This window comes from Corylus avellana, chromosome ca5, assembly GCF_901000735.1.
Source record: "Corylus avellana chromosome ca5, CavTom2PMs-1.0".
NCBI lineage: Eukaryota > Viridiplantae > Streptophyta > Magnoliopsida > Fagales > Betulaceae > Corylus > Corylus avellana.
The window spans coordinates 36,550,607-36,572,141 of NC_081545.1; the positions used below are offsets into that span (position 1 = coordinate 36,550,607).

Consider the following 21,535-nt stretch of genomic DNA (forward strand, 5'->3'; position numbering starts at 1 on the left):
AGCGCAGTGATATGTCGTCAGAACAAGAATACCTGACTTCAAACCTCTAACATCAACAACTCCCCTCCCTGAACCACAGGAAAGGTAAAACAAAACCCAAAAAAAAAAAAAAAAAAAAAAAGAAAAGAGGAGAAAGTGCAAACAAAACACCATTACTCATAAGTCATAACCATGACACCAGAGCAGCAAACCTAATTGAATAATTTTATACCTGCTTCCTGAAATTGTAGAAAGAGTTTTAAAATCATCAAAGCTCAGCAAAGAGGCCAGGCAACTTATTCAGAATTCAGAGCATCACCAACAGTACCAGTTTACAAAATCCAAGTTACACGAACATTTCTAAACATGCCCAAGAAGGGGCTCAAATAAAAAATGTCCACAACAAATCTTCGACATTATCGGATCAAATTAAATATATTGGAATCGCGAAATAACTGCTGTTTGCAAGAAACCCCAATTCTCAACCAATCATTAACTTGTTCTCATCCAAAAAGGTGTAAGTAGGTACCTCCAAATTGTATGGAGCTGGCCCTTTACGAATCCTGCCAGAGACATCATAATGGGATCCATGGCATGGGCAAAACCATCCACCAAAATCACCAGCATTTGGCAATGGAATGCAACCTAGATGTGTGCAGACCCCAACAACGATAAGCCATTCAGGGTCCTTAACCCTCTCTGAGTCCTGCTGTGGGTCACGAAGAGATCCAATATCGACACTATTTGCCAGCTTTATATCATCCTCAGTTCGGCGCCTGATGAAGACTGGCTTTCCACGCCACTTAACAGTCACAGTGGAGCCTGGCTCAATACTGGAGATATCAACCTCAAGTGAGGCCAGTGCAAGAACATCCTTGCTTGCTGACATGCTCAACACAAACTTGAGGACAAGGAGACGAATCAGCGAGGCATAAACAAACCTACCACCGGTCAGGACAAAATAGGCAAATGCCCGCTTACTGGGGTCACCTGGAGGATAACGCTCATGGTTGTGGTCATCATAAACTATCTTTGATGTAGGGTTCTTAACAGCTGCCACAGTGGCAGGAACATCTGCAACTATGCCGTTTTCCTTTGTTGGCATCAGAGACTCAGAAGCAAAACCTGGAATAACCAAACATTTGCCAAGAAGAATCATAAGAAAAAGCACAAGCAAAATGCACTACCATGTCTTCACTCAACAATATGTATATTTCAGAATGCAAACAAACCAATGGAAAAAGCCGTCCAAGCTTTAAAAGGCAAATGGTGATGACAAGCTCCAAATAGACACCAACAATCAGGCGCAACTTGCTTCATGATGAAAGAAACAGAATATTTATTCGTTTTCAAGGTTTTTTTTTTTTTCCTCATCTTGACATACAACCTTCATGCTTTTTTCAGCTACCTTTACTTTTATGTCCCAGGTACCTTGGTAATCACAAGAAACGAAAGAACAAACTCTGGAAACAGGGAGTATGGAAATACATATTCTTATGCGTTGACTTATGCATATCAGCACATCTGGTTGGATAAGCCTATGTTTGTATCTCGTCTGAAAAGCAAATCAGTCCAAATGTAATGCTGGGAGCCATACATAACTCATTATCCTAGGGCTTGTTGAAGAAATGTAAACCCTGAAGACATTGCCTTGGAGACCATGAAGATTCTTCCATTGCCCATCTTAACTCAGTCTTCCTTAAATATCATTTCAAACACAAGCTATAGTTGCTCAAACAGCAACTCTAAAAAAGCATATAATTAAGATTAGGAAGAGGATACCATCCTGTTTTATAGTATTGCATTCTTTATGCACAAAAGATATAAATGCACCATTGCAAATGACTAAAAGCAGCACATTAAACAAGGTGGAAAAAAATCTATTAAGATGAATAACAACATTTAACTCCACAACCCTTTCTATAAATAAAGTCTTCAGCTGGTTGTATCAGGATATTTCCCATCACTGATAACAACAGAGTACCACAGGACCACAGATTTATACATAAAAAAATACCATAACTCAAATTTTAGATATCAAAGTATTCCTGTCTTTCAAATCTCATGTAAAATAGCCTTTTCTTTTTTACTTGGTATGTTACACAAGCACTTACCAAAACACGACCCACAACCTCAAACTCCATCTAGTAATAATGGAATAATGGGGAAGGAGTTGTCATTTTACTAACAAATAATTACTTATCCCAAAAAAATATTTTACTAACAAATAATTATCAACAGGTAGTAACAAACTAACAATAGTATATGAGGACTACGAGATGATAAACACATTCAAATACAACTAAATATTTGATATTATCAATCTACATATGGATCTTACTAGGATGAAGTAATAATAAGTTACAAGTTGTTGAATCCAAACCAGCAAAAGCTAAATTCTCTTTGGTTGTATAAGAAAGCCTATTCTTCAACATTTCCATTTTGAGGTTGACTCATCCAACACAAAAATTTATTAAAAAACATCGTTTAGACAACAAAATATAATGTTGCGCATCTCATATCAATAAATTGCAATTTCAAGAGGCAGCTTGAGTTAGGTACACCTGAACTCCAGTTATGCTCTCCTTCACTTTTACTTGAACCAAAATGCAAGAAAAAAAAAAACGAAAAAGAAACAAAAAGAAAAAGAAAAAAAGAAAAAAAAAAAACAGAAGAAGAAAAGAAGAAAAGAAAATAAGAATTCAACCACACAAGAATTCCAACCAGACATGGTTTAAAAAATAAAAACAAAAAGGTCATTTCTATAAACACCGACCAAATCCTGCCATCTGTTTACAGCTTCAGTAACAGCAATTTCGAACCTTCGTTTCCCATACGAAACGTAGTCCTACAGTTATATCCAACCTTGAAAACTAGTTTCCACTCTCCTTTAACCACAGCAATATACACAGCTCGCGCTCCCCCAAATATCAAAAATATATAACACAAAAGCAATCTCAATCAAGCAATGAAGATATAGCTTTGTTATTGCTTACAAAATTTCCGCAACATAACAAAATCCCAAAAAAAAAAAAAAAAAAATTAACGCAGACTAGACTACAATCATTATCAAAAACTTGCCAAACGCAATCCTATAATAATTCCACAATAAAAAAAAGTCCTAATTCGATGAATCGACAGTGATTATAAGAAATTCTTTTTTATTTCTGTTTCGATTATAAGAAAAGAAATACGAAATCTTTTGTGAGTATATTAAAGGGAAGAGGAAGAAACCCTAACCTCTGAAGGGGAGGTGGAATAGGTCAGGTCTGAGAGAAAAGGAGGAGTAGGCGGAGCCGTTTGATCTGGGGTGATCGATCGACGACGAATCACCGCCGTTGACGAGGAAATCATGGGAGACGAGGGACGAGGCCGCCTGGTTGAGCCTCCACGGCGACGACGGAGACAAAGACGATAGCCGCCTCGCTGCAACCCTCAACATCTTCTTCTATCACTGATTTTAACCTCGCCAAGTATTTGGGACACTTTTGGAGGAGAGAGATAAAAAGGCCAACTCTTGAGAGAGAGAGAGAGAGAGAGAGAGAGAGACAGAGAGAAGAGAAAAAATTGAACGTGATGGGGTTCCAATCAGATCGTGCCTCTGATTCTGACACGTCGCCTGTTAGTCCATCAGGACGCGGCTGGACGCCCAACCCACACGGACAATGCATATTAAGGAGAGCAATGGTACAAATTAGAATTCTAGCGTCCATCTAGCTAGCATATTAAGCTGACATGCTTTATTTATCTTTGATTAAAAATTTAAATGGAAGAAAAAAAAATCCAATATAAATATAGTTTTAAGTTAAATGTCTTTTCAATATATGTGATTTGCATTAGAATCAAATAGTCACATCTATTTTTAAAATTGTCACAAATTGTACCTATAGTAAGCAAGTAAATTTACTTGGTATTTTTGTCATGATTTTGTTAGTTTTTTTTTTTTTTTTATGGTGCTCCACGTCACCCTTACACGTGGACTAGTACCCATGGTTTTAAGGCGAAACGTGGTGCAGTACCTGTGTTTTTGTGTGTTGCATTAGATTAAAAAACATTTAAAATAATATGTAACCAAAAACCAAAAATCAGAAATCACCAATTAACCAACAAAAAAAAAAAATGGAGAGTTGGGTTGGGGGTTGTTGGTCACCCCATTTTGGCCATAAGCCACCCCCATTTTAGTTAGAGGGTGTCTTGAGCCACCCCCAATGGGCAGTCAGGGGGTGGGCAAACCACTCCTATGGCTGAACCACCCTTAGGCCATAAGGGTGGTTCGGCCACCTCCAAGGGTCAAATTAAAAAAAAAAAAAAACTTTACTTTGGTCCCTTAAACTTCTACTCGATTTTACAAACTTCCCCTAAACTTTCAAATCTCTCATTTTGGACTCTTGAACTTTCATTTACTCTCAATGTGGACCTTCGTCAAAGTTTAAATGTTACATAACGTTTATATTCCTGACTTTTGTATAAAATTTCAACTTCCAAAACATTTTTTTATTTTTAGAAAAAATGAACATCAAGGACATTTTGGTCTTTTTTGTATTTTTAACGGCTAACATTAATGGAAAGGTTCTAATTAAGAGTAATTGAAAGTTCAGAAGTCCAAAATGACAGATTTTGAAGTTCAGGAAGGATTTATAAAATAAGGTGAAAGTTCAATGAGCCAAAGTGAAGTTTCTCCTAAAAAAAAAATAAAGAAATAAAGATATTTAAGGGCTTGCCTTTGGGGATGGCTCCACCACCCCCATTTGGCTTGAGGGCGGCTTTGGCCACCCCCACACAAGCTAGTGAAGCCACTCCATGACCTTTGGGGTGATTCGGTCACCCTAAAAAACAAACTCTTTAAATTTTTTTCTTTATTTGATTCTTGTAGGTGGTTCGGCCACCCTTAAATTGCCTGGCCTGGGGTGGCCAAAGCCACCCCCAGGTCAAACAAGGGTGGCCAAGCCACCCCAAGGCTCTTGAGGGTGGTTCGACCACCCTCATTTTGAAAGTAGGGGGTGGCCGAACCACCCCTATAGGCCATGGGGGTGGTTCGACCACCCCCTGGTTACCCATTGGGGGTGGCCCCATTTTTGAGCCACCCCCCTAACTAAAATGGGGGTGGGTAGTCACCTCAACCTAACTCCTCATATTTTTTTTTGTTTTTTTTGTTACATATTATTTTAAATATTTTTAAATCTAACATGACAGCAAAAAACATAGGTACCACGCCACATGTTGCTTTAAAACCACAAGTACCAATCCATGTATAAGGGTGACATAGAGCTCCGTCAAAAAAATTAACAAAATTATAACGAAAGTACTAAGTGGGTTTATTTGCTTACCATATGAACTATTTGTGATATTTTTTAACACTAAGATGGTTATTTGATTTTGGCGTAAAACACATGTACTGGAAAGACATTTAACCTTATATTTTTTAGCATTACTCTAAAAATTACACTCTCATTCAACTCATTTTATTGGGCTAATGTGGTCGTACCTATTAGTCTTTGGATTAGCCCTTATGTATTTTTTTTTTAAAAAAAAACTAAGAAGTGATGCCACATTAGCCCAATGGATTGATATAGTTTTTAACATTACTCAATTTATTTTTTATTTTTTTATTTTTTTATTTTTTTTAAATCCTACATATTGTACATTGGAAAATACTAAATCATACATGTCATTCTTATAAATCCTCCAATTTTTTTTTATTATTATTTTTATTGATTAATGTAAATGTTTTCGATGAATTGAAGATAATACAGAAAAATCTAGTATTCTCAAGTTTATCCACGCTGGTGTGCCATTGTCTCATGGGAAGTCATAAAGAACTTAGTTTATGCAAAGTCCCTATAAAAATTATTCTCTTTGTTTTGGGTACTTAAGATAGTGTTGAAATCCATATAATCGGTCTTAGATTTTAGTGGGTTTTGTGAGAGTTGGTTGAATCATGTTAAATCTTGTTATATGTCTCATGTTGCTATTACAAACTAAGCATTTTGGATTTGTTTTGTTAACATAGGACGACGAACAAGCAACTATATTACAACACAATTTAAAAAAAGAAAAATAAAAATATTTGGAGAAGTCTTACACGGGTACACTACATAGAGTAAATATTATTTAGTAAACTATTATACACTTAAGATTAAAGACTGGTTTTTACTGTCACATCATTAAGTTATATGATAATAATATAACAATATACTTAATAACATTACTATCCTATGTCTATTCTACGAGATGAAGGTGCAATGGTGGAGGTTGGATGTCTGGTTTATGGGCGAAGGAACAAAGATGTTGAATGTCTGGTTATGGAATATTGGAAGTTTATAACGAGTAAAATTTCTGCCGTGAAGGTTTGCAAGTAACGCCCCCACAGTTGGGGGCGTCTCCATGGCTAGGTTTTGGCTGTTTGAACCTACACCTACATGAATGGAATGGGTGCTTCTCTCATGCCTCTTCTCTGTCTTCTATCTCAAGCTCTGCCAAGAGTTATACAAAAAGGTGCAGGGGAAACATACCAAGAGAGAGCGTAGGCGTAGAGTGGTGGCTTGAGAGACTCAAGTTCTTCAGAACTCTCTGGACTTCAAAGGAAGATAAGCAAACCTATGATGAGCAAAGTTCAGATAAAATCAGCTTCTCTGGTTTCCAAAATGTATGTGGTACCAACTGGACGACCTTAACCAGGGGTAAGGCCTAAAAGAGTAGTCCTGCAAGTCAGGATTTTGCAATCTGATTCTGCAAAAAAAAAAAAAAAAAAACCAAAATCTGGAGACACAGTTCTCGTCTAAATGAGCTTATTTCCAATTCCAATTAATCGTCGACATAAGGTCTTTATATTGGAAATTCAGGGTTGATATCGCAGACTTGATTCCAGGAAAATTAACCATTCATAATCCATGGGAAAATACCTAGTATCACTTATACGTTGCATTGGTAGATACTGCACTTTTTGTTGCATAATCTGTTAGGATGATTGTAGGATTTGGACTAATCCCATTGTTTTTCTCTTCTGTTTTCTTTCTTTGGGACACGATCAAATCACCAGGAGCCAAGGGAAAAATCGACAAAATCAGGAGCTTGTTTCTTACCATTGTGAAGTACCCATGCAAGTCCTCGATTCAAGTCTGCCAGACTTTGTTCCTCCTCAAATCTGATTAATACAGAGTAATCAAAGTAGCAGCAAGAACTAAAATAACATCAATGTGCGGCCCTCAATTACACGCCAACTTCCCAGCAGGCTAGATCAAGGCATGACAAGAATCAAAGCAAGCAATTGGCTACAAGCAAGATGGTGGTCTACGACTCTCGCAACTAAATCTTTTAAAAATGAGTGTTGCAGTTAACAAGGTAAAAGGATTGTTTATTAGACATTCCTATGAGTATGATGATTCATCATATGGTTGTTGAAATTAGTTCCTTACAAATTCTTGATATCTCTCCCAACTCACCAACCAGGATAAAAATTAAGGAGCGTAATCTTTTATATATGTATGATATTCAAGATGGTTATAGAAATTTATTACACTCTTTACAAATCAATGTGAATTTTTGACCTACTCCACAAATTAAAATCAGACATGCAAGAAAAAATGAGGAAACCTAGCCCTTTTCATGGTCTCTTGGTAAAGGTAAGAGATGGAAAACTTAGACAGTTAAGAATCTAAAATTCAAATGTTACATTGGTTTACTACCAAAAGCTTTGTGGGACGAAGCCTCACAAAAAACATATAAGAGATCACTTCATCAATTTCATTACCATTGCCAAGGTCTATAAATTGAAGTACAAACAATTAGGAAGATCCAACCTTTTCCAACTTGCATGACATTGGTGAGGTTACAGCTATTACATATTCCAGAATGGTAGAAATCTGAAATTCATACCTGAGAAACGTAATACAAATCTTCATATTTTTCAAGGGTGCAGGGAACATAGATGCAGATTTGAGAAGATTACAAACACTGTCATGAAAGGATTACAAATCCATTAAATGTTTTGTCTTGACTCCTCATTTAATTGTTTTTCCCAAGAATCAGAGGACTCTTTTCCGTAAAGTAAAAATCAAAGCTGAAACACTGAAGCTCTCTGCTTACCCTGCATACTCCAGTGAAACCATCTGCAGCCAACTTGTGAACTCTTTACTATATGATGAATGGTCATGGATATGACAAGCTAATGTTGCAGTGCTTGGAGGAACTTGCAGAAACACGCTTTGGATCAAGCATCCAATCAAATTATTGTGATAGGAAAGACAAATAAAGAGTCCATTTATCACAGGCTCTAAGGTTATAAGGTAGATCTGAAATTGAAAAATTCATTTGTAAACCTTTGCTAGGACGTCAACCTTTCAGCCATTCTCTGAAGTAGGAGTGCATCTTGTCTCGATTAGCTGCAGTACCAACATTGACGGTAGGAATAATCTTTTCAGGCCTCAAACACTGTGAAGGGACAAATAAACAGGGCAAGTACAAGATGAACGTAAGTTATTTGTGTGCATTGCAGCTAGTATCAGTCTATCAGACAAGTTTGTCTAATATGTAGGGTAAGATAAAGGGCAAGAATTACAGAATCAGACCTGAACAAATTCTCGTAGTTCAGTGAAACTGGAGTGCTCACTATATGGAACCCCTGCAAAAACAGCAATAACAGATTTTTATCATACTTCAGAACAATAACTATTAAAGAACCAAAGAAATTAATCCAGTAAGATATAGATGCACAGCCGAGGCAAAATTTCAGTATCTCAAACAATTTTAGAAACCATAAACCAAATCATGACAGCCGACGGATGCAAACAATAAATTGTAGGACTATGGTGCATTTGAAAGTGCTTCATATATTCACCAGCTAAAACTGCAAAGCCCTAAGTATCTTACCATAAATTGTGACATTGCCTTTAGAACCAGGTTTGATTAGATCCAGTTGGTTGCCTATGGTCTCAGAGTAGGTCCAACCTAGAGAAATGAATAGGATAGAGAAGAATTGATACTTCTGAGGATTTAAATTTCAGAATTTCTCGCAACAGCAAAAATACAAGAAGACGAAGAAGAAGATGCACCCATAGTTCAAGAACTCAAAGTTTGCATAAGAGTGTATGATTCACCTGTTGGCCGAAATGCCAAAACTGCCACAAATTGACCCATGAAGGTCTTCAAATAATCCTTAAGAGTCTTTAAGAGAAACAATGAAGATGATCAATTGACATAAGAAAGATGAAATCCTTGCATCAAAACTACTAGGAGAGGTCCCAGAATCAAACCTCAAATTTCAGGGATGACATAGGCAGAACATGAAGAGGTGTGTCCTTTCCATTCAAACAGAGAATGTCAGAAAGCTCGGGCCAGCCAAAAGACTGCAAAATTCGTCTCCTTGAAGCGTTTGCATATATTTTAACCTAGCGTAGTTATAAGAACAATAGGTAATGTGTAACTCACAAATAATTAGGCAAAGTATTGAGTCGTGGATCATCACAATACAAAAATTTTATTGTAAAGAAATCTTGCAATTGCTACTACTGGGAAATTTTATAACTGCAATCAAACAAGCAGATATATAACTTACAAAAATCAGTTGCCCAAAGCCGTAAAATCAGTTGTTTAAATCACACATCATACAAAACAACGCCAAACTAGTTTAGTTCAAAATCTAATGATAAAAGTGGCCTGATTTAGATAAAGATCATCACCAGTCAGGGTCAGCTTTCCCTCTTTTCAGACCATTTCAGTGCTCATAAGCATAAATTGCATTCCACAAACTTTATGGAATGCTTTTCAAATAAAGATGGACGGCACAAAATAAATAATTGCTCCTTGAAATAAAAATACAAGCAAAAGTCAAATAGGAAAGAAAGTGAACAACGTACCCCTAATGCCTTGGAAATAGCTAGATAAACACATTCTTTGCCAATGCTATAGGCTCCAACAACAACAAGAGTTTTTGGTTGCTTTTTAAGACAGTTCTGGGTAATTCTGACAACATAACTTAAGACATCTTCTTTGGAAGGGAACCTGAAACAGCATATGTTGTCTAAAAAACTACTTAAAATAAGGTAAAAACAAATGAAAGAAGTAACAGCAAGATTTGATAGGGGGGACTCGTAAAGAGTTTACAAGAGAGAAGTTTCTTACTTGTACTTTGGGTTGCAATATGTTGTATCCAGGTAAAGTACATTTACTCGTTCATTTCGAAGAAGGGGATAATCTTGCACCAGTTTACAAGCTCTGAAGTCTCCTGTATGCAAATAGGATTGGCCATTTGAGAGACGAAAGTGAATCATAGCTGCACCTGGGCAATGATTAGCTTCTAGTAATGTCACTTTGACTCTTTCGATTACATGTTCAATGTTTAGCTCCAAAGGACAGATAAATCTGCATACAGCAGGATATGAAACAAACCCCAATTAATTGTTACATGAAACATGAGAAACTTCATATGTATAATTACAAAAGGAAGTAGACATCACTTGTAAAATTTCGAACTGGTCCTTACGATGGATTTACGGAGAGACGCATTGTAAGGAGGCGAGCAGTGAGGGGGGTGCAATAGATGGGGCCATGCGACCATCCCTTATTGAGTCCGCCATAGTGGTCGCTATGGAAATGGGTTAGAAAATATGCGGAGCATCCTTCAACACGACCATAGCGGAATGCATCAACAGTGAAGGGCGTGCCTGTATGATCAAAGGGATCTGGTGATTATAGAAAAAATAAAATAATAATTGTATGTAACGGTGCATAGGTGTGAGTATGACAAATGTCTTTTCCACTCAGCAATCCGTGAGATTAACTTTGTAAAAGATTATTGATGTATTGAGGATACTATTCTAAAGAAAAGAGGAGAAAATTAAAGAAAAGCAGACGGCCGACCGGGGATTTTTTTGTAGAAGGGGCAAAGACGGGGGCGATTAGCGGTGTCGGTGGTGGTGGTGGCGTTTCTGAGATGGGGTGATCCTTCCCTCCCAATCTTCATCTTCTTTAAAATCAAAGGGGTTCGAGACGGGACGTTTTGGAGATGGGGTCTTTTCAGTCCCCACATCTGGAACAAATTGGTTTGTTTCAGGTTTCTCTCCGAATTGCGTGAAGTAGTAGAAATACTACTGTCTTGGTCCTGCGGTAATAGGCAAGACCAATCGGCTCCGCAGCGAAAGAAATCGGAAGCGAAAGTGTCGTCTTGTTCATAGTAGGCTTGGTGGTCGGTTGTTGAGGGATGTTTAGCAGGAGCGTTATTCTCGTCTTCTGGGTCCGACGAGAAGAGCAGAAATGAGGGGATATCGGAGGTTGTTTCATGTGTAATTTCATCTTCTCCGTCTGCATGCATTTTCTACCCTAGCTACACTCTCTCCCTCACTCCCTCCCTCCCTCTGTATCTTTCAAAATTGAAATGAATCACATTCAACCAAAAAAAACAAAAAAAAAAAAACATTGGTGGGAGTGTGGAGCCCACCAAAAATAAAGTGACCGGTCAATCCGACGAATGCCCTCGACTGCAATTGGTTATCGTAGACTCGCGCCTACCTGATTCCTTTACCGACAGTTGAGTACGGCGGCATTGGCGTTGGGTAAAAAAGACTGGTCCAGTCGTCTTGAAAAGTATCACGCGCCGTATGCTATTGACTCCACAACCTCTCTCTCTCTCTCTCTCTCCTCCCCATCTTGGACAATGGACAATCGTGCTTTCCTGATTATTTTGGGACCAAAAGATTGATATAAAATTCTTTTTATACCAACAAAAAAAGTGTGTAAAATTAGTTGTTGTTCTTCTTTTGGCCTTTGGATCCGCTGCGAGACTCGAAGCAATCGAATCATTAGAAACCAAAAGTACCCCAATTCTTCCTTCTTCTGCTTCCTCCATTGAGAAGTTAGTTCCTCAAAAGGTAAAAGCTCCCAAGCTCCTTCCATCTCTTCTCTTCTTTTCCTTCTTCATTTTTTTCTGATCCTGTGGTTTATTTGTTTGATGCCTTCCCTTGAATCCATGCGCTAATTATCATGCCGTGATTGATCTAGATTGAATCGAATTCTGATTTTTGATAATTTTAATGTCTCTTAAGAATATTCGTTTTAAACATTGATGGAATCCAGGAATCTGTTGCCAATTAATAAGCTAATATGGTTCCTTCTTTTGTCCAGATTTGTTGCCATGTAACTTATGGTGTTCTTCCATTAGAATTAATAGTGGGAAGGATCTCCCTATGTAACCCTTCCCTTTTATTTGTATTATGGTGTTCTTCTCCAATCCAATACTTGAAAAACAAGTTCTAGATTTAAATATTGCAGCTGCATCTCTCTTATTTCTTAAATCTTAATTGATATGGGATTATCTTAATTATTTTTATGTCTTAAATACATGATTTTGTGCAGGAAAGACAACCCACAATATATATCATCAAGTTCTTATGCAGATGTTCGGTTGAACTAACTTCTGTAGCCTCATCAATCTATAGATGACTACTCATCGGCTTTTGAGCATTTGTTACTCTATTATGTGACAATTCGGAACTCTAAACCGCAGCTTCAGATTCAGTTGCTTGCGGGATCTCCTTCACGGCTTCACATCGTTTAAGCCATGGGGGAGTGGATCATTGGAGCCTTCATCAACCTCTTTGGCAGCATTGCCATCAACTTTGGAACAAACCTTCTTAAATTAGGTCACAACGAGGTAAACTTTTCTGCCATCTAATTCTTGTGCTGCAATCTCATATCCTAATTTTCCTTCCTCTTTTTTTTTTTTTCCCCATGGTATTGTTACTTGTTGGAGAAATTTGGCATATGCATTATCTTGTATAGAACTCGAGCAATTTTATTTATATGCTACACATAGTTGGTTGAGCATGCAGCAGTATGTACAAAGCACTAGTTACCTCTTTTGGCAGGATGATCCTGATACTGTTTTCACTATATGTTCTTAAATCTTATTTAGCTTACAGTTCTGGGAAACAGTCAAGCAATTGAGCTTATTGTGAACATGAACAATTCTGACCTGCTAGATCTCATTCTATTACGGATTCATGTTGTTAATCTGACATTAAAAGAGCATTCATTTACATCTTTTCATCATGATGTAAGCTATTGATAAATCTTACTATATTGTCTGTAGAGAGAAAGGCATTCTATGCTAGAAAGTGATGGAACAAACGGAAAGCTGACTTTGAAGCCTATAATACACTTCCACACTTGGAGAGTAGGTAAATTCTAGTGTCATTCTGCTTAATTTTCTACATGCGGTTTACTCCTGCTTTCAGTCTGAAATATAGAGTGATTCTTATTTTGCAGGGATTATATTTTTCCTTCTTGGCAATTGCCTTAATTTCATTTCCTTTGGATATGCTGCTCAGGTAAGTATTAATTATATATCTCCAGGCCTTCTGAGTACATGTTTTAAGAGGGACACAAGTATAAATGTCCAATAACTAGGTTTATCTTTTCTTTCTAATTGTTTTTTCCCAATTGATGCAGTCTCTTCTTGCGGCCCTGGGATCTATTCAATTTGTATCCAATATTGCATTTGCTTACTTCGTGTTGAACAAAATGGTGACTGTCAAGTATGTAAAAATCTGAACTGAACTTAATTTCAGAACCATAACATTGCACACCACTTTATTATCTCAAACTCTTAATGTTGCCTTTTGTTTTACAGAATACTGGTTGCCACAGCTTTTATTGTCCTTGGAAACATTTTTCTCGTCGCTTTTGGCAACCATCAGTCTCCTGGTATGTGGCTCGCTTTTGAGACATCTATGTCTCTTTATTTCATGCATACTGCCGTATGCACTGCACTGCCTATCTTCTGAACAATATTTTTTGAGTTATTAGTGTCGAGCACTTGAACATTAATGTTGTGAGATGTGTGTCACACCCTCAAAGCTAGCTTATATGATCCATTATTTTGGCAGAAAATTGGTCTTGAGCACGATATGACAAGGTTAACCCCATCCCAATAGGCAAATGTTATTCATTCATTCCATTTTGTTCTAGTGTACACACACAAAGAGATATACCATGCTCATCAAGAACTGAAACTCCCATTTAACTAAATCCTAGCTCTATCACATCTGACACCCAAAAAAGAGTGTCTAGCCTATTATTGCAGTTTCTAAAAACAAGAAACATTTTCTTACTGATGTTTGATTGGATAAATCATTCTATATCAATCTAATCATGAAAACTATACTGTAAGCTCGGTAGCCTAGCATAGTAGTTAGCGATAGCCCCCTATATATCGCAATGAACTTAAGTAATGAGTGGTAAATTCCAGATGATAAACTAAAAGCTTCAGCTGTTAGAAACAGTATTATTTATTTTGATAAACTAAAAGATTAGGCTATTAGAAACAGTATTATTTATTTTAACAGGAAGAAAATGTGGAAGCATTCTGCTTCTTCCACTGGGAACTTAATGGACACGCTATCTGTTTTTTTTTTTTTTTTTGGCATCGTTAGCTTGGAAGGCTAGGGTTATAGCAACATTTTTCCTACCTGTGGTAACCAGCAACAGCAAAAAATATACAAGCATGTGATTTGGATCTAGCATGCATGAAAAGAAGAAAGAAAAGAAAAAACGTGGTAAATCAGCCCATACATTAAATGGCTTTACCAGTCAATAAAGAAATTAATGCTTGACTATATGTTTCCATTTCAGTTTATACACCAGAACAGTTGGTGGAGAAATACAGCAACATTACCTTCCTTTTTTACTGTCTGACTTTGATCTTAGTTGTTGCCTTGCATCACTCCATCTATCGGTGAGCACTGTGAGCTGACTGGTTTGCTATTGTTATGTATCTTTATTTATTTGATTATAATGTCAGCACGCTTCCATCTACCCTTTTATACTGAACATGTTGTATACACAGGAGAGGAGAACTTATGCTTGCTGTTTCTGGGCAAGACCTTAGACCGTATTGGCATATGCTGCTTCCTTTCTCTTATGCTATAGTTTCAGGTGCTGTAGGATCATGCTCTGTGTTATTTGCAAAATCTCTGTAAGTTAGCTACGTTGGATATTGTTCCTCTTCTGAGATAACCAATAAAATTGTGCAGTTACGTTTTTCTAACTTCAAGTTTTTTATTTTCAGATCTAATCTGTTACGATTGGCCATGTATAGTGGTTATCAGTTACACGGCTGGTTCACTTACTCCATGCTTCTTTTATTTCTTAGTACAGCTGGATTTTGGGTAAAAATTATAGCAGAAATTCTTTTTCCCCTTGGTTTCCAAAATGTTACTTTGGCTAAAATTTAATGCTTGTTCTATCGAACTTCTGTATAAATTCACACATTCTATTTCTCCAACTAATGCAGATGACAAGGTTAAATGAAGGATTGTCACTGTTCGATGCAATTCTTATTGTTCCTATGTTTCAGATTGCTTGGACTTTCTTCTCTATTTGTACGGGATTCATATACTTTCAAGAATATCAGGTAGGTTCTCTCAAAATTATGTTTTGACCATGCAAATAAAAGAAATTCTGCTTCATATGGTTTAACGGCAAAGAAAACCAAGGAGGGAGGGAACAAAGTTAGCCAGTGAGGGGAGGGAACAAATTTGGTCAGTTGGGTCTTATTTGAGAGTGGATGGGACATAATGGGTCTTTGGAAATGCTCATTTTGCCTCACCTTCACCTCTCCATGAATCAAGTTTCACCCTTAGACTTCTTGGGATGATACAATAGGAACCCTTTTTGTCTTGATTATCTTTTATTTGAGAATTTAATACCTATAATTGAATCATATAGTTCCAGCGTATGGTTGAAGATATTCAATTGATGTAGACAGTGGCTCCATCAGTTTGACCATCTGGAGAATGCCCATCAGACGGGTGTTCTGTCTAGACACAAATAACATGCAGCTTGTTTGATGCTTTTGATGTATGTATTCTTGATGGAGTAATGCTACATACTACACCTCATCTCACTAGGCTGATGTGGCAATGTCCATCAGTCCTTGAATTTTTTTAGTTTTTTTTTAAAACAATAATTGATTGAAGGGCTGATGAGTGCTTCTACATCAGCCTAGTGGAAATGTGTGTAATATGTAGCATTACTCTTCTTAATGATTGTGGCTTTATTGAGTGTTTTATCCTCTATTCCTCAAAACAGGTACTTGATGCACTAAGGACGACTATGTTCATACTAGGAATGATGTCCGTCTTTGTAGGCATTTCTTTGCTGGCACCTGATGAGTCCAAAGGTAATTTGATTGTGGTGGCTGCTAATTTGTAGGATCTAGAAGATAAAGACCGGAACTTATTCAGAAAATTTTCAGGTGGTGAAGTCAAAGACAATTCATCTTTAGTTTCTGAGGTGTCCGGAACAGAAGTGGACAGGTATACTACATTCTTTGACGTACTGTGAAAATCATCTCTCTTCATTCAGTCTTTGAGTTTCAAACCTTTTATACTCTTTACAGGTTTGAAATAGAGTAAGAACACAAGTAATTACTTGAGAAAAATAAGTTTTAAGCTATTGAACTGTCCAACATAGATGTGTTCAACTGTGTATTTATCTGTTTTAGGTTGGTTGAGCCATCTGAAGAGGCACACAGTAAAGACACGCGATCATTTGTGCAAGGAATGCTGATGAAGACTACAGATATAATAGCCAAGGCAAAGGTGGTGCTAATTGGCATGAACAGATCTTTTTCAATGGTGAATATGAGTTGATAATTAACTATATATATGTGGCCTTGTATCTCTCTGCAGATATCACTAGGTATTGGAGAGGATTCAATCAATGCATCTGCAGGTCTTGTGATGCCCATGGTGTCATCAAAGATTACAGGCTTTAGAGGAAGTGGGTTCGACCGGGCTAAGATTCTTTCCATGAGAAATTCTGGTTGGAGCAAGATCTCGATGGATGAAGATGGTGAAAAAATGCTAAACGCAAGACCAGGTTTCTCGGATAACCTTTAATAGAAGTAGCAAATGTCTGCCTGGAAGATTTTATTTTATACTCCTCTCTTTAGCGGTACAATTGTTTAGGGTTCATTGTTTTACCACTCTCGATAATTCTGCTGCTACACTCAAACGTGTGATACGTTATAGCATTGTATATACTGGAATACATAATATAAAGACAAAAAAAAAAAAAAAAAAAAAAGGAATATTTCTTTCTGGACTTTGTACTGAAAAAGGAAGAGGAATGGCAAAGTTAGGAATACTCTATGAGCATACATGATGTATCCTTTGGGAGTAAAATTTGGTTGAATCTATAACCTTATGACCTTTAGATAATAGTACCGGAGCTATGTCTCGCTTGCGAGGCCAAACCTGAAAAACCTGGATGGGATTTCATTACGATCTTTAGCTACTAAACCCAACAAATCAAGAGCTTGTAGAATGTGTACATTGGTTTCACTTTTTCTTTTCTTTTCTTTTCTTTTCTTTTTTTAATTAAAAAAATATTCATTATAATTATTATTATAATAATCAAGATCACTCATGTCGCATCCGCTAATAAGCCTAATATGATGTGTTTTAAGTAACTTAAAATATCAATCATTTAAAACATGTAAATTAGTGCGTATAAAATGTAACATTACTCTTTTTAATAAGGGCTTCTTATTTAAGGACTATTAATTTTTGCCACGTTGATGGCCTCTTGACCATTTTGTATAACCTCTTTACCATTTTGTATAAATAAGCTATTTTATATATGGTAAGGGTAGTTATAATGGATGAATATTTTGATCTTTTTACTTTTTAAGATGATAAAAATATACTTTTAATATAATTAATTTGATATTCTTCTGTTCGAATCGGAGAGAATCCAAATTCTATGGCAAAAGGGGTGTACTTTGTCCATTAGTTCCCAATCCTTGTACTCGTTGCAGGGGTAGAGTAGCTTGGCAGCTCATAGGTTAACCTTGAGCTTCCGGGTTCAAATCCAGCCTTATGTTTTATGCGATTGTGGTATTGAATTAGCATTTCTCTTGTTCAAGTTGCCGTCTTCGTGGTCGTGGGGCCAACTTTTTATTTTATTTTTTATTTAAGCAATAAATGGGAAGAGGGAAAGTCTTTATGGGAATTTGGATAATCTTCAATTTAAATGAACCGAAAATATCTAGTTATATTGTGTAGGAGTATTTTTGTCATCTTAAAATATGAAAAGACAGAAATATTTTACTACTATATCTAATTAGATATTCTTCAGGAATAGTGATAGAGATCATTTTTTTATTCTTCTAAAATTAATGTGACTTTTAAAATTACCATTAAATTTTAGATAAATTATGCTTGAATTTTGATCTAATCATAATTTAAAAAAGTACTTCTACTTTAGAATGGTCCTAACATTAGTCTATTCTCCGGTTTAAATGTTCCGTTCGTGGGCCTTGCCAAAGTGTTTATTTCTTGTGGCGGATGTTTCAAAATTGGGATATTTAGGATCTAGCTAAGTTAAGTGGGCTTTGATAAGGGTAAAAGAAAGAAAGAAAGAAAGAAGAAAGAAGAAAGCCATGGAATCCAACTCCTTAGAACTCAAAGTGTTGTCCTGCAAAGATCTGAGGGCATTCAATTTCTTCCAGAAACTCTCAGGTTATGCGCTTGTCTCAATAGTCAGTGATGATCCAAACAAAAAACTGGAGCGAAATCAGAAACAGAGGACTCCGGCTGACGGAGAAGGAGATGGGAATCCTGAATGGAATCAGGAGATGCAATTTGATTTGAATGAGATTTCATTTGAGGATTGTGACCACCTGTTTCTTCATTTTGATCTGCGGCATCAAGGTGTTATGTTTGGAGACAAGAGCATCGGAGAAGTCCGCGTGGGCTTCAAGGATCTCACCCAAGAATCCAACTTGGGTGCTGTCCGGTTCGTGAGTTATCAGGTCCAGGCGAGTGACGGCAAACCCAATGGCGTTTTGAATTTCTCTTACAAGGTCAGTGGAAAAATAGGAACTACTACTACTCCTTCTTCTTCTTCTTCGCATGAGATTCATTATCCCACATTAGAACTAGTTCAAAATCTCTCCGAGGAACAGGAACCTTTATCTGCGCCACAATATTTACAAGAGTATCCGTCGTCCCATCAAACTTACTATCCCCCTGCAGCAGCAGATGCCTATTATCCACCACCGCCACCACCGCCCCATCCCTTGTTTCCCCCACGGCCGCCTCCCATGCTGCATGGGGCGTGTTACCACCCTCGTCGTCCACATCTCTACCCATGGGCACCCGAGGTGTACGAATTTGGAGGCCCCGGTGGCGGCGGCTCATCTGATGGTGGACAGCCGTGGTCAAATGGTGTTAGAGCTGGAAGGTATCGGCCTGCTCCTTCTTACTGGAATGGCAGGTGAAGTGGGCTTTTAGGTAGCATGCATCAACTATAGAGTCTATAGCTAGCTAATGGTCTCCACTTGGACACGCGCGCTGGCTAGCTGTAGGTTGTTATCTCATCAATTTCTGTTTATTTCTCATTATATATATATATAAATGCATGATAATTGATATGGTAGGTAGCCGTAGCTCCAGCCCCCAGGGCGGCCCAGGCTGTTTGGATAAGGCTTTTCTTTGGGATCCGGTTGTATGCCTTATTACATTTGTTGAGGATTTAACTAAAGTGATTGAAGGATAATATCAATTTTCTCTTTTATCTATAACTCTATTTATTTATTGATATTTATTATAATAAATTTGAACTATTCGATTAATTACTGTAATTAAATTCTCACCCTTGAATTTTTTAAGAGCATTTTTCTCGAAATTTTTATCAAGGAAATTTTTGTATCACTTCTCAACTTAATTACAAGGAGTGAATTTCGGGATCGATGTTGTGTAAAATTTAAGCCATCGTAAAACAGATATATATGTACTAAGAAATAAAAGATTCTGTTGAAATTGTAATAATTAATTAAGATAGATATATGCCTTAATATTAAAGGAAGGAAGATCTTAGATCTAAGAAATAATTTTATTCTTTACACGCCCCGGCCCGGCTGTCAATTAAATTAAATTATAAACAGGTTCTTAGGTCACAACTAATCACGACCACAGTTGGTTGGGATATCGTCGTCGTCGTCTAAGTGTTTTTCTTTTCTTATATATTGCTACCTACCAAATTAATCTAATTAAACAAAGAAACAAATAAATAAGGTTTTAAGCAAGCATTCGTTCCATTTTAACTTCAGTAGCGGTAGTTGGAGACTTGACGTTTGAGCTACTTACCATATATATATATATATATAGGATTCCTGTTCCTTCTAAGCCTACCAAGATAATTACTAAAATTAGTTAATTCCTGGAGTGTCCGTTACAAAATAAAGCTAATAGAAATATAAATTAATTAAAGACATATATACCTACATATAATATCATGCACCTACTCACTTTAGGGTTCATTAATTTGTCTACCTCTACCTCAATGTGGCCGGGCGGGTACAATTAATATTTGTACTCAACTTGCTACCAGCCGGCTTATATACCCCCACCCCTAGGCTAAGCTGGGGTGGCCGGCCACCCCCTAGGGGAAGGAAGTCATTTCATTTTATTTTTTTAATTATTTTATTTTTTAATAAATTAATTTATTATTTTATTTTATATTTATTTTTAAATTTAAAATAATATTTTATTATTTTATATTGGATGAGACATGTGGCAAGTTAGTAGCTGTTGGATGAAAATGAGTGACAGAATTTAAATAAAAAAAAAACTCATAGGCAATTTTAGGAGAAGTACCAGATATCTCAATCCAATATATATATAGGTGAGGACGGCCCCACTCCTCTAGCTAGCGCTTGTTCAAAGGATCATGGAAGTACTAATCAGAAAATAAAAATTTGAATAAGAAAATAGCTCTCACATGCTTAAATTTTAAAGGACACCTAGAAGTGAAGGCAAAGCACCGCCAGAGTTTTTTGGAATGATTTCTGCAGCGTGTCAAGTGGGAAAAGGCAGGTGTACGTGTGAGCGTTGATGGGCCTAAAACGCAAAAGCAGAAGTAGATATATTATTTCCATTTTTTCCACTAGCATCAAACAATTCAAACCAGAGACCTGCTGTTTGAACATATATATAACTATAAGGTACCGGTGAGGAGATGTTGATGCTCCAAATCCATACATCACATTGCCGTTATCATCAAATATTCATTAATTAATTAAAAACCCCAATGCAAACAACAGCGCGCAGGAAGAAATAGTAATAGGCAAACAAATGGAAATTAAGTGGGAAAACAAATTCACAAAAAAATTTACAAGATGTAGATATGGCAGACCAAAAGGGATGATCTCTATATATAATATATCCCCATGTTATGTAAACGGTAGAAGATGGCGATGATGATATATATATAGTTGATTAGTGATGATCAGTTGGATATATCCTCTAGCAAGCATATGTCTCCTGGTACTGCAGTACGTAGTTGCATGCGGCTTTGTAGCCGTAGTTGCTCATAAAAGCGTCTGATGAATTCCTCAGCCTCCTCATCAACTTGCCAGTTTCCTCCCTCGTTCTCATCAATATCCTCTGATGAATAATTTGATACCCTTACGGAAAATGGAGAGAGACGCTTCATGATCTCGAAATCAAAGGCATCAAATCGAAATTTGAATGAGTTCTCCGGGCCGGCGGGGTGT

General features: G+C 36.9%; 4 protein-coding genes across 8 annotated transcripts; 2 read left to right on the forward strand and 2 right to left on the reverse strand.

The window, feature by feature from the left end:
* Positions 1-185: 185 nt before the first annotated feature.
* On the reverse strand, positions 186-3,516 carry LOC132182800 (cytochrome b-c1 complex subunit Rieske-4, mitochondrial-like). Its single transcript, XM_059596145.1, has 2 exons — positions 3,220-3,516; positions 186-1,104 (listed from the first exon to the last, which is right to left on the reverse strand). Exons 1-2 carry the CDS (start codon positions 3,419-3,421, stop codon positions 461-463), a joined length of 846 nt encoding a protein of 281 aa, XP_059452128.1. The 5' UTR covers positions 3,422-3,516; the 3' UTR covers positions 186-460.
* Positions 3,517-6,139: 2,623 nt separating this feature from the next.
* LOC132183266 (DNA cross-link repair protein SNM1) lies at positions 6,140-11,327 on the reverse strand. Of its 4 annotated transcripts, XR_009440391.1 has the most exons (11): positions 10,837-11,327; positions 10,460-10,640; positions 10,099-10,338; positions 9,834-9,978; positions 9,231-9,365; positions 9,075-9,141; positions 8,848-8,925; positions 8,547-8,599; positions 7,855-8,409; positions 7,062-7,123; positions 6,140-6,708 (listed from the first exon to the last, which is right to left on the reverse strand). XR_009440391.1 is itself a non-coding variant. In XM_059596666.1 (9 exons), exons 1-9 carry the CDS (start codon positions 11,285-11,287, stop codon positions 8,311-8,313), a joined length of 1,449 nt encoding a protein of 482 aa, XP_059452649.1. In that variant the 5' UTR covers positions 11,288-11,327; the 3' UTR covers positions 7,695-8,310. The 4 variants fall into 4 exon arrangements, 1 of the variants encoding a protein (XP_059452649.1); XR_009440390.1 differs by having other exon boundaries at positions 6,140-7,123; XR_009440389.1 differs by lacking the exons at positions 6,140-6,708; positions 7,062-7,123 and having other exon boundaries at positions 7,695-7,932; positions 8,065-8,409.
* A 239-nt stretch (positions 11,328-11,566) lies between these two features.
* On the forward strand, positions 11,567-17,173 carry LOC132180499 (probable magnesium transporter NIPA8). Of its 2 annotated transcripts, none has more exons than XM_059593352.1 (14): positions 11,567-11,843; positions 12,328-12,625; positions 13,064-13,151; positions 13,240-13,301; positions 13,423-13,508; positions 13,604-13,677; positions 14,605-14,707; positions 14,819-14,947; positions 15,041-15,140; positions 15,329-15,385; positions 16,063-16,153; positions 16,229-16,289; positions 16,478-16,574; positions 16,665-17,173. In XM_059593352.1, exons 2-14 carry the CDS (start codon positions 12,533-12,535, stop codon positions 16,872-16,874), a joined length of 1,251 nt encoding a protein of 416 aa, XP_059449335.1. In that variant the 5' UTR covers positions 11,567-11,843; positions 12,328-12,532; the 3' UTR covers positions 16,875-17,173. The 2 variants fall into 2 exon arrangements, with proteins under 2 accessions (XP_059449335.1, XP_059449334.1); XM_059593351.1 differs by having other exon boundaries at positions 11,568-11,843; positions 15,266-15,385.
* A 1,143-nt stretch (positions 17,174-18,316) lies between these two features.
* Positions 18,317-19,552, forward strand: LOC132180500 (uncharacterized). The gene has a single exon (XM_059593353.1). The coding sequence runs from the start codon at positions 18,419-18,421 to the stop codon at positions 19,256-19,258; it is 840 nt and encodes a 279-aa protein (XP_059449336.1). The 5' UTR covers positions 18,317-18,418; the 3' UTR covers positions 19,259-19,552.
* The last annotated feature ends 1,983 nt before the right edge of the window (positions 19,553-21,535 follow it).

Excerpts from the sequence above, each read along its gene's own strand:
- LOC132180499 (XM_059593351.1), top strand. The coding sequence starts at position 12,533 with ATGGGGGAGTGGATCATTGGAGCCTTCATCAACCTCTTTGGCAGCATT. Across the intron at positions 15,386-16,062 it reads TATACTTTCAAGAATATCAG|GTACTTGATGCACTAAGGAC; the intron begins GTAGGTTCTCTC and ends TCCTCAAAACAG. Across the intron at positions 16,154-16,228 it reads GGCACCTGATGAGTCCAAAG|GTGGTGAAGTCAAAGACAAT; the intron begins GTAATTTGATTG and ends GAAAATTTTCAG.
- LOC132180500 (XM_059593353.1), top strand. The coding sequence starts at position 18,419 with ATGGAATCCAACTCCTTAGAACTCAAAGTGTTGTCCTGCAAAGATCTG.
- LOC132182800 (XM_059596145.1), bottom strand. The coding sequence starts at position 3,421 with ATGTTGAGGGTTGCAGCGAGGCGGCTATCGTCTTTGTCTCCGTCGTCG. Across the intron at positions 1,105-3,219 it reads ATTCCACCTCCCCTTCAGAG|GTTTTGCTTCTGAGTCTCTG; the intron begins GTTAGGGTTTCT and ends TGGTTATTCCAG.
- LOC132183266 (XM_059596666.1), bottom strand. The coding sequence starts at position 11,287 with ATGCATGCAGACGGAGAAGATGAAATTACACATGAAACAACCTCCGAT. Across the intron at positions 10,641-10,836 it reads CTTCTACAAAAAAATCCCCG|GCACGCCCTTCACTGTTGAT; the intron begins GTCGGCCGTCTG and ends TTGATCATACAG. Across the intron at positions 9,142-9,230 it reads TGTCATCCCTGAAATTTGAG|ACTCTTAAGGATTATTTGAA; the intron begins GTTTGATTCTGG and ends TTTCTCTTAAAG.